Consider the following 12,291-nt stretch of genomic DNA (forward strand, 5'->3'; position numbering starts at 1 on the left):
TGATGCTTTGCTGGTGGGTGTTGTGTTTTACCTTTCGATTGCTTTTTTTTATTGTTGATGTTGTTTCTTTCGAAAGCGTAGGTAATGGCTCGTAGCGAGATAGCTTTCACCAGCAATAGCCTTCTGTTTAGATTATACTGGAGTGAGGGTTTCTAGGTGCACTTACGGTTATTATTGGCTTTGTGTTGTCAAAATGCTGTTGTAATAGGTTTTTAGCATGGAGCAATAAAATATTTAAGTGCTTTCCTTGAAATTAATTATGAATGATATCAATAGTTTCTTTATGTTTGTAATTATACAAACAATTATACAAGTATTCATATTTATTGGAATTAACATGTGATAACTTATTATTTTCAATCTTGTTTCATAATTTATTCTCATTTATTTATTTAATTTTGCAAATCCTTCATCAAGCACAAAACAATATTTTTATCTTTTTTTACCTTGGCATACACCATACATGGTATGAAAGGTGGAAAAAAGTTGCAAACCATTGTGCTAGACCATGTGCTATCGAAAAGAACAAGCAGTGCTCCGCAGTAGCAATGTCTACGTTGTCTAGCGAATAGAATCTACCATTTCATTGTTTCAAAGTACGTATTAACAGGTGCCGTAGGAGCAGTGGCTCGTAAGTAGCCTACCGGTTTTCGTCGTCTCTCAGCTTCAGTTCAGAAGAGACCCAATTTCTCACACATCTGATCATTTCCATCGTTTTCAAGCATTGGGAAAAGACTTGCGGGGGTACTCCAAGGGTTTCCACTATGTGTTTGTGAAGGATCTTCATTGAGCATCGCCTCTAGTCGTCCATTCTAAAATGTTAGTGACATTCTGCAGCGTTCTTTGTCTTCAGAATCAAAATTTGCCCTTTTGAAACTTGACAAACCACTTTCGAATAGCTACTTCAGCTAGAGAAAGATTAAACCCCACTTCAACTAAAGTACGATGACTTCCGACAAATGTTTACTCTATGTACATCATCAGGAATGAAGCTGAAGGTAACACTTTGAAATTAACATTGGTTTGTTTAATCAGGTGATATCTGATGTAAAAAAAAACGAACTTGTTTCCATTCTCAATTATTTTCATTGTAATGCATTGCTAGGTATGCTATTTCTTCAAATGGTAAATTTAATCGATGCTATTTTAACATTATTTTGCTATCTTCAAGCAAAATATATTCAACAATTTGCATAATTTTAGGCGTTTTATTTCTTTACAATTAATGTTAATTTGTTTCTGATTTGTATGAGCTTACAAACAGTTTTAATTAAATCATTGGATACTATTTGAATGAATGTGGAACATTTCGACGAGTTAACTTTTATACAAAAGTGATGAAAATGTTCTCTTTCATTATCAGGTGCTGTGGTGTGTTCTATCAAACATCAAAATCATTCCGATGTCCCTTCCGTCCGCACTTTCACTAATGTCGAGATGATGTTTGATTCCGTTTGTCTTTGGATTTGTGAAACTACTCTCCACCCACCCAGCTAAGATAAACATACATTTGGTTGCCTGCTATGACCAGAACGGTCGGTCTGGTCAACTGCTCAACTTCCTGGGCAGGCAGAATTCACAGACTGCCACTGTGCACCAATTTACTTTTAATCACATTATAATATATGCAAATGAAAGCAGTACACCAACAAAACGGACCAACGCTCAAAGCTTCGGCACAGGTTCTGTTTGTGTAGCCACAGCGGGAAAGAACAACTAAACTGCCGAAATCGAAACCGAAACTGTTTCATCTGCCCTCGCACATGGACCAGCTCCAGGGGCCGAATGGTGGTCATACGTGCTCACGGTAGCTAATTTTTCATACCAGCTCTTCCCAGCATATGTCACCCCACCGAATGGGTCGGCTTTGTGGTGTCCCCCCCCCCAACTCTCCTATTGACGGGGAGGCAAATGATAAATCAGCAACATTGGAACGTATTTCAGCCTGGTCGCCTGGGTCAGGCCATACCGTCAACCAGGCAAGATGTCGATTGCGGGTTTCATCGAGATTTCATCGAGTGGTGGATGTAGATTTCCTGTGGCTAGCGTACGCTACTGCCGCTGCTGCCGGCAAACTAGCTTCACCATCATAGAGCAGTGGAGATGACCTGCGAATCTTTCGGCAAGCTGATGCGGCAAATAAGCTACAATCGCATCCAACAGGTCCGAGCGAACATTCCACCAGCCGGACAGTGTGGACTGGCAGCTCTGGTCAGCGGGACAGCGCTGTTGAGTCGGAGTAAACTGCGGAGGGTGCGGTTGGAAAAGTTCTCGAGCTGTCCGGGTCCCGAGGGTGGCCGGCCCGAGCGTCTCCAGATTCATCGCCGATTTCAGTGTGAAAAGAGCGTGCCCGAACCGAGCCAACGGCGGTGAGGATGGAATGACAGAAATTATAAACATTCCCCCTGTCTCGTACCACTTCATCGCCTATACGACTCTCTTTCCGACAAAAAATAAAATCCCACTCGGCACGGCAAATGGTGGCGGTTGGTTTTAGCATTTTCATCCTCCCCCCTCCTGCGGTGTATGATTTCCAAAGGGAAATTTAGGATGTCGACTGTGTGGAAGTACGTTGCCATTTCCCCCCGCGGTACCGTAGCGTGCTGTACCACTTCCGACCTGCACTGTACACAGAGAGCCGTTCATTCGTACAGCGTCCTGACACTGGAAGGGAGAGCATGGGCAGGGGCGGGAAAGGAAAACGAGCAAACGGTGATGAAATATCATTTTACAGAGTGAAAAATTAAATTTAGGTGATTTAATTTATAGCGAAATTAAAATATTAGCCTTTCGGGCAACAGCGATCGTCTCGGGTCTCGGGTTTGCTGCTTGCCAGCCGGTATGACGGGTGGGGTTACAGTATGCCTGGGATGCTCATCCCGGGCTGTTGATTTGAAGCGATTTAGTCGATTTATGCAAATGCCGTAGCGAATGGGAATTGTGTGTGTGTGTGTGGGTTGTGCTCGGGGTCGGCAATGCGGCTGACGGGTTTTGGGCCCGGGGTTGATGTTAGTTAGCTGTGGAATGAAAGCAAATTCAATTCCCGGTCCTGGGTTAGTGCGGAACGGGCCTTGAGATGGAGTGTCGAGATTTGTGGTGGAAATTTAGAAAGGTGATAAGGATCGAGCGCTGGAACGATTAACAAAACGAGGGTGGAACTGAGGCTTCTGGCTGGTTAGTTTGGAATGCGTTGGAAGGAGTTAATAGGATCCTGTACAGACGTTGCAGTGAGATTGACAGTTGTTTTTTTAAATGATGCACTTAAGCATTTGTAGCTATAGTCTCTTAGCCAATGTTTAAACAAAGCTTGTTAATGGTTTGCACTCACATTCTGCCTTTTAATATTATGCCACAATTGAGCATGTTTTGGTATGCAGATTGCATAATTCAAACGGTGCAGGTTGCATACTTTAAGGCACCAAATTATGACGACATAAAGCGTTTGACAGTCTTCATTTTTTCACTACAATTATCTATAAGTTATGCGCCTCAACATCGAGAATGTCGGTATAAATTGAACAAACGTTTGATTTTGCAAATAGATTATATATTGGAACAATTCTGTAACTCTTGCTAAACCTGCAAATTGTTCGATTTTTATCAAAATGTTTAGACCGATAAAAGTCATATATGCGACGTAACGTCTACACGATACGGTTGAGGCAGTTAATGTGTGTTTAAATTAAAAATCAATTACAAATAAACTCGTTCTACACATGCACCATCCCTATTTCTACAACATGCTTCCTATCCGGTGTAAATGATTATCTTAGCAGCCAATTTGCAGTGCTGTATTGCCGTGGCTTTCAACGGCATCGTCGGTCGTTCTGCAGACATACATGAATATTCATCCCCACCGGAGCTGGTATCAGAGCCAGTGTGCGTGTGTGTGTGTGTGTGCGATTGCAATGTTATGTTTCGCAACAGCTTAAAGTGTGTAAAGATTCCTCTACGATAAACTTCCGCCTTTCCTTAAGACACCCTGGCGCGCGTCTGCCAGACACGGTTTTATTATGTTAATGTATGCTCGCAAATGAGATTAGGATCGTACCGAACCCGGGACGCTCCGGGCGTATGCTGATGATATTGCAAAGATTGAGATTGAGTGTTTTAGAGTCAATACACCTTCCGGAGCACACAAGCACATGTAACCACACATACACAGGCACGAACATCTCCCTGCACAACGGCAAGTCCATCAGAACATCGGCCGGAGCAATTTCTTATCTTATCATACCGGGCTCCCTGGTGCCGTGGGAGAAAGGAAAGAAATAACAATTAATTTGATCGCTCCGACAATGATGTTGCCGATGGGTGAAGCATAAAGCAGACGGCTTACATTAACGGCAGTGTGGGGAGATGGCAGCCTCCAGTCTGCCGTTCGCCGCCGAAGGTCCAAAGGTACGAACGATAGGGTCAGCGTGTAGACGGCAGCCATTTCAATAATGTTTTCAGAGATCCCGGTCCGGGCCCAGCGATCCGAAAGGATAGGCGAAAGATTTCGGCAGTAACGTTATTAGTTGGCGCTGCACAGCGTAAAAGGGGTTAAGAGCATCGCTACTTTCGAACCGTAAGCGGGCACGATTAAGGGGCTGCGCGTTAAGAAGCCAGGTGTTGGCCAGGCATTTTCCTCACTTTGCTCGAGGCCGGTGAACACGACGATATGGGGGAAATCAATTGGCTAGCGAACCATTTCACGACCTCCAATCTCGACATTGGATCTGCCACACTTTGGCCGGAACCGTTACCCCTTTCCCCGGGGTGGAAACCGTATGTGAATCGGTGTTATGTTGTGTTAGGTTGATAAAAGTCAAATTTTTCGGAAGAATCTCAGCTCTCAGGTTGGTCCGTCGATTTCCGTTTGGGGCGGTTGGCTCGAGGATTTGTATGCTCACGCCGATAGAAACAAGGCTTTCCGGGCCGGCCCTTATCGTTCGTTTGGTGGTTGCCAGCGTGCCCGTGCTGCGTGCCGGTTGGTAGGATTAAACTCATTCACTACCGGGATAGCATTCCCATACACCAGCGAGCAGAGCAACGGACCAATTTCCGGTGTATGGTTCGTTCACGTCCCGGAGGTCTTTAACGGGGGACTGTTGTGCGCGTACCTGGTCGTACGTGGACTCAATTGCGAAGAGGGCATCGGGGGCGTTCTAATCGGCATACGAGCATCGTCCAACGTCCTACGTCTCTTGCCCACACGGAGGTATACACACACACACACACACACACACACATGGGCACAGGACGTTCACCTAAATGGCAAAGGTGAGTCTTGAACAGTTAGCGCTAACCGACGCGCGTTTGTGTGTGTACCAGCGAGTGTGTGGGGGCAGAAATGCGGGAATGCCAAACGGCCGAGCAGAAATGGTAATAAAAATCTTTGAAAAACTCATACACACACACACACACACAAAACCCACATCCGGACCGTGGACGCACGTTGTCGGTTCTCCGGGGCAAGATTCAATTTAATTTTTGATCTTCTTTTATGACTTTCAATTTCGGGTTAATCGTTCCGGGAGAGGCACGGGACGTCGGTCGGTTCATTAGAGGGTAGATTAGCCCTTTGCCGTGTGACGTGGCTTTCGGCCAGGTCTAGGGCGTGTGTTTTTTTTGTGTGTATGTGTTTCGTTATGGCAGACTCCATCTGCTACATCTCGAGCGAGTCCTTAACGCTCGTACGTTTTTAGATGGTGGGTTTTTTTACCCGTTGTTGTGTGTCGGTGTATGTATGGGTAGAGTAATTTGCTTTCACCCAGCGCTCCATGGCGCTCAACAGCAGCGGCAGAATGGTTCGTCCAGCGGGCTAATGGTTTGTGTTCTATGGTGGGGAAGGGCTCCGGAACAGTTCCTGTGGTGTGGAACCAGTTGTTATGGGCCGTGTTACGCAATGGCCGCACGGATTTGGATCCCACATGGGGGTCCGCTCGTCGTTACAAATTACGATCCGGCCAGCAGGCGCCAGTTTTAGGCTTTCGGTTTATTGAAAAGGGTTAAAATTAATTGGTTTAAGTAGTGCCCGTAGGCTCGCATTCACTTATCGCTTCGGGGAATCCAAAATGCGAGTACCTGCGAGGGTGCCGATGGGCGCACAAAAAACAACCATTCTGCCCCGCCGGAGGCCCTGTGCGGAATCCGTGCTGATAGAATAATCAATGAACCGTGTTTACCTTGAAGACTGTAGAGTTTTGTCGGACAAACTCCGCGCTAGGATGGTCCAGTGCCGATGTGGATGTTATCGATTTCCGAAACATTTGACGTTGGATGGATTAAACGATTGCGCTATCGTGTTCGTTTTGCCAGTTTTACAGCGATTCTTCACAGAACATCCCAATTTGGGTGCAAGCGACCGACCAGGGTTAATGTTACTGTTTGTTAAAGCTAATGAAACGTGTGTAGGACGATAACGATACTGGAAAAATAATGCTCAAAAGGTAATAGATAGAACTTTGATACGATAAGCAGTCTTGCAGGCTGTATGGACGCTATGTGGTTTTGGAAGCTTAATCATGAAAATACACTGCTGTGTATGGCTTCGTATCGTTATAATGATGATATATGTATCAAGCCACCCGCTTCACAATTAGTTGCAACTGTTCAAGGTGTAGATTAAAAAAGAGTCTTTTACAATTTGACATGCACATTTCCCTTCGGCCATACAGTGATGGAAATTAATGACGGTACCTTTGCTGGATGGATTACAGTGGAGGATAAAAAATGAGCTCAAAAAATTAACTCATGCACCGACAAATATGAACTGTTGGATGTTGTGGTTCGAGCAGTCAGTTGCAGTGCCGGGTTGGACTTTGCGTCAGCTGAAATTAAGCTTAATGAATAAAAATGAATGTTTTATTTCCGTTGCGTATTACTAGAGTCTGAACTGGCTGGTGATAATCACGAATGTGCAGAAGTAAAGAGAGTTCTGTAGAACGCTACAAACAATAAAGCTCTTTCACCCTTCCTGGCTTTCACTTCGGCTCTGTGTTTCTTGCTTAACAGTGCGAAAAATACAATAATCTTGCACGCTTGCTTTCTACAGGTGTAACGACCGTCCTGTAACAGTTCCCGATGGTTGAAACTGCTATTTTAAGGATTTTGCTCGATTATCAGTCTCACTTTTGTTCGTGTTTCAAATAGATTTGGAATTGGCAAGGGACAGCAAGCAACATCAACGGGCCATGCACTCGATTCTCGTTAGGATTACGGCCGCAGTACTGGTAAATTGTAACGTGCACACACTACCAGCAGGAGAGTAAATTTAAAAGCAACCTGTTACGGATTACCTGTTTGGATTCTCGTGATGCTCGTGATTCATGTGAATGTTCGGTTTGCTTGCCTCCTGTTTTATCGCGAAATGGTTATTATAGGTTTAGTATGATGTAATACAAAGGAAATATGGTCTACCGGAGTAAAATAAGCTTTGAAGATTATGCATACATTTTGGAAGCAGTCGCATGAGTTTTAATTGTGGCATGAATAACTCGTAATTTACATCCCGTTTGTTTCCATCTGTGCAAATAAGCACTTCACAGTGTTCAGTACAAAATGCCTAATTCTAATGTTATGGTGTTGATGGTGTGTGCTGCTTACAGATTGATGTGTATAATACCAACAGGAAATAAGCAAATGATTCGAAAAGCCATGTATTTTCAATTCTAGATATATCTGGTGCCCCTTTGGAGGCTAACTATTCCAACAAAACTGTGTGAGAATAGGAGAAAAACGCCCAAATGTATGCACTACTCATGACAAACTAATCCTTTTGCGACTGGTGTTAATAAACCTTCATTTAAAATAGTTTTCGCCTGAGTTGTGACTACTTGTGTGATTTTTAATCCCATAAAATGCTGAACCCTAGCAAACTACGCTATAAATCTGGCCAGGTATTTTGAAAATCCACGGAACTTGTCAATATTTCTTTATCACCGACGCTATGTACTTTCACCAAATTGCATCTACAACCCACAAACAGACAAAGTTTCACGTAAACAGTTTAGCACTGCCCGGGTCACTTTACAAATCCCCACACGCCTGCGGTTGGCCTTTTTCCGTTAACCGAATCAGCTTGGTTACTGCGTATCGATGGGAAATACACTTTGAGGGCCCTTTCTGCTTCTTTGATATGGTGCGTTGATCCACCTGGTCTTTCGCAGTATTCCACCTGTTTTGAATTATCGCACGTTGAAATTGGATTTCGTGCCGTGTTGAGAACGCTGGTGCATGCGCTGTATCCGTGTACCCGTGCGTGCTACCGTTCCGAACGGCGATGGTCTTGTTCGGTGAGATTAATTTTATTATCTCAATGATTAGGGTCCGATTGGTTTACGGTCGCTTTCGCGTACTGCAGACCAACCGGGTCGTGTGGGTTTCCAATTTTCCGATCCCTCGGCTTTGTGCCGTGTGCAGGCGTAAGAGTTGTTGTGTTTCTTATGGTATTCGGCATGTCTCGCCGGTCTGACTGGCAGTGTGACAAAGTGCTGCAAGGATAAGAGGCAACAGCTCTAGGTGCGCGATGCTGCCCGCCCAAGCTGGTGGTATACATGGTTATTTTGTGGTAATAAGGAATAAAAACAACGATCGTAGCGTTCGGAACATGATGTAATTTGTACGCTTGCTCCACCAAGTAGAGCCTTCGGGGAATATGGAATCTTGATGCAATAAAGGTCAAACGTAATGTTGCTGCAGCAACTGTTGGACAGCTGCTGAAAAGCCCCGGAGAGCGAAAGTGTGTTGCTACACAAATCATAAGCCGAGGCAACAGACGGTTGGACACTGTTGGAAGGATGCACTCAAAACCAAGCATCACCAAACGACAAAGGAACAATATGCTCGGATAATCCTTCGCTTTCGTCCTTACCGTTGCTGTAGGGCAATCGCTGTGCATGAGGTTAGACTGTTTTATTCTTTCTATAGGATGGGTAGAGCAATCCTTTCTGACCTAATGGACTGTTTAGCTCCGGGCTAAGTCATCTTGAGTAGCCATGTATCCACGGATAAAAAAGAAAGAATGCGAAAAGAATGATGATGGTTACGTATTTGAATCGTTAGAAACAGAGATTGTTGCTGCAACTGTTGTTATATTTCACACGGAATATAACTATGAGCGATATTTTGAAGTAAAATTGAGCATTTTTCTTTTGCTTAGAACTGTTAACTTTGCCTTACCACACATCAGCTCGTGAAAAAGTTAATGGATTCTCTGTAACTTCTTACTCGTGACCATAAAGTACTTGGACAGAGGTACCGTAGTGCGCTGAGCACTATAGCTTTTAATCCCCCATCTCAAGATGAAACACAAACAAGGGTTGGTTTGCTTCGGCTGTCCGTGTCCAATCAGCACGAGAAAGGAAAACATATCGATAAAGTGACAATGGACGCACTCTTTCCGAGGTGCCAGGATTATAAGCATCCTTGGTTACTATCACAACAAGAACCTACTGTGATACCGTTCCTTATCACCCTGCAACAGATTAACGGAAGCATCCTTCTCCAAAACAGTACACATTTCACAGCGTCACGTACATCGGCATCTCTCGGTTCGGTTCGACTTGAATACCCGTTTTTCCGGTGGTTAAATGGGGAAGATTTCTCGTTTGTCACCGAAAAGCGGAAGTGACTCGGCCAATACTGGATCAATTTTCAAGAACCCCATGTACCGAAACGCTTATTCCCGCTGCGAAACCCCTCCAAAGCTTTGCCATTTAGGGACTGTTGCTGCTCCGAATGCGCCACATGACTTTCACGCGACCCGTTGGCCGCTAGGTATACCATCAATTTTCAATTAGCTAGGTGAGTTGACAGAATGTGACAGAGCCGATGTGAGCGGTGGTTGGTGTTTTGCTGTTTTCTTGCATCTTTGTTGGCAAAGTAGCATAGTCCTCAGCACAAGTGGATCGGCTGGAGAGGCATGGTGGTTGAGTGATTCTGCCGAATAAATTCAATAACCTTGCCGATGTATTGTTAGCCCGTTGGGCCATGGGCCTCGGGAGGAGTTTTTCTTTGTTGGTGGAATTTTTGAGAAACCGTTTAGAGACGTTTATTGTGGTATCGGTTCGTTCGTGGAATTGAGGGACAATAAAAAAATACAAGCGACGAGCGTCCCCAAGATGTGATATTAATGCCTACAAATATGTACTGGAATCGCATTCAAGCGGCGCGAATACAGCAATAGCAGCACGAGCTGCACAATCACGATTGAATGATGAGTGGTAACAAGTTTTATTACATTGCTCTATATACAGTGTACCGGTAACGTCTGGCTGAGCCTTTCCATGGTCGCTGCGAAGTGAACGCATCTTTGGTCCGACGAGGGTGCATCGTTACTAATCCTAGCGGTATGGGGCACCCGTAGAGTGCTAGAGTTAGAAGACTGGTGTCGTGAATGGCGGTGGGAGCGTTCTACTTCTTCTTGTAGATGTAGTCCAGCTCGGACAGGTAGACGGCGGTGGGCTGGGGAGCGACCTGCAGCCCGGCAAGCTGCGCGTTGTTAAGCAAAACGAGCTGCTGCAGGGTCGACTCGGGAAGACTGATGAGATACACCGGACGCTGCTGTACCACCTGCTGCTGCTCCTGGTCGGCCACGTACACGGCGGCAGGCAGTTCCTCCAGACGCTGGCTCGGTCGGTTGACCAGCGTTAGGGGAGCGGGACGGCGGGCGTTAAGCTGCTGGCGGCGGCGCAGCTTAGCGCTCACGTTGGTATCATCGGCCACCGGTTCCGGGGCGCCAGTAGCATCTTCGTAGTCTTCGTAAGCCGCGGTGGTAGTCATGGTGTCGCTCGAATCCGTCGTTGTCGACTGCTCCTCCTGGACCGGTGTCGTCGTCTCGGCGGCCGGTGCCTGCTCGGTGGTGAAAGCCGGTGGCATCTCCTCGCCCGGCAGCGGGAACGCTTGGTCCGGCTTGGGATAGTGGTAGCCGGCAGACATCGGCTTGGGATAGTGGTAGCCGGCCGGTTGCTCTGCTGCCGGCGGTGCGTCCTCCAGCCTGGCAAAGCGTGCGTTCGGTCGCTGCACAGTGAAGGACGCGGCACGGGGCCGGAAGCGCAACGGTGGCTCGGCAGCGACCACAGCGACCAGTGCGAACAGGACGATCATGGTGCGCGTCATGATGGAGGCGGCGAGAAGGTTTTTGCTGCTGCGGCACACAGGAAACAAGCACGCTTGAGGGAGCGGAAATTAATTGATTGATGAGATAACCGAAACTGATATCGATTCAGCACGCTGCGGTCGGCTTTTATATGTTGCGAGCGCGCGTGGACGCTGCTAAACCGATTCGCACGCTCCCAAACCCCAACTGCACCGAGCTCTCCCCACCAAACCCACCATCACCGTACACTTGGCAGCGGGAAAAAGGTGGCAAAGGTGTCACAGTGTCAACCGAAAAGCAATTACCGCGTACGACCGTCAGCTGTTAGTGAGTGTGTGTGTAGTTTTGCATGCCGCCCGTGAGCGGCCGCGGTACGCGGTGTGGAGAGTTAAGGATCCCTCCACTACTTCCATCTCCTCTGTATCACGCTCTAATCACTCACCATCATCGACCGGAAGGACATTGGCCGGGGCTGGCAGCGACACTGACCCATTTAGTGAGCGCGGAAAGCGGTACGCGTGGACGTTCCCGGCCACAGGGTCACTTAGTTTTCGGCTGCCAGCGAGCGCAAATCGATTATTCGGCAGCCGGTAGCTACGTGCCTCGGCGGCCCGCGACCGTGAGCGTTTGGGCGCGTACATACAGGAAGCAAATGAACTCATAAAATTTGACATCCATTAAACGCTGGTCCTCGGTCCGTGAGGTGCGTGCGGTCGCGTCCTTGGTGAGCGGGACGCCGACGATTTTGGTGTGCCCCGATCTGCCAGCCAACGCGCTCTGCTCTGCTGGTGAAGGCCGATGGAAGTGGGAGCGCGCTCGGATGCACATGTGTATTTCTTTGCTCGTCTATGGTGTTGGCAATGCCATCGATTAGCATTTGCCGTTGGCGTACGCGCTGTTTGATTGGAGAACGGCTCTGTGTGAAGTGGACATAATTGTGTGAACGGGGGTTTTTTGTTTTATTTTGTATTGTTGATTCGGATTCACTATTTTCATTAGATCTATCTAATGGTCGTGTAGCGAAGAGTTAAATTGAGTTGTGAGCTTGTGCCGGTGGTGTTATGCATTGCGAAATAGAGTTAGAGATAGGCGTTGGCGGATGAAATAAAACGCATGTTTCTGCGAAAAGAAAGATCATTGGTTAGCATCAATCAACATGCATTTGGCGCCGGCTGTTTTAATTAAACTGTTAAATTAATAGAATGTGT

General features: G+C 46.5%; 1 protein-coding gene across 1 annotated transcript; it reads right to left on the bottom strand.

The window, feature by feature from the left end:
• Positions 1-10,194: 10,194 nt before the first annotated feature.
• LOC120894971 lies at positions 10,195-11,187 on the bottom strand. The gene has a single exon (XM_040297893.1). It carries the CDS (start codon positions 11,101-11,103, stop codon positions 10,399-10,401), a length of 705 nt encoding a protein of 234 aa, XP_040153827.1. The 5' UTR covers positions 11,104-11,187; the 3' UTR covers positions 10,195-10,398.
• Between the last annotated feature and the right edge of the window lie 1,104 nt (positions 11,188-12,291).

Source organism: Anopheles arabiensis, chromosome 2 (genome assembly GCF_016920715.1).
Source record: "Anopheles arabiensis isolate DONGOLA chromosome 2, AaraD3, whole genome shotgun sequence".
NCBI lineage: Eukaryota > Metazoa > Arthropoda > Insecta > Diptera > Culicidae > Anopheles > Anopheles arabiensis.

Bases quoted from the DNA above. Each gene is read 5' to 3' on its own strand.
- LOC120894971 (XM_040297893.1), bottom strand. From the start codon at position 11,103: ATGACGCGCACCATGATCGTCCTGTTCGCACTGGTCGCTGTGGTCGCT.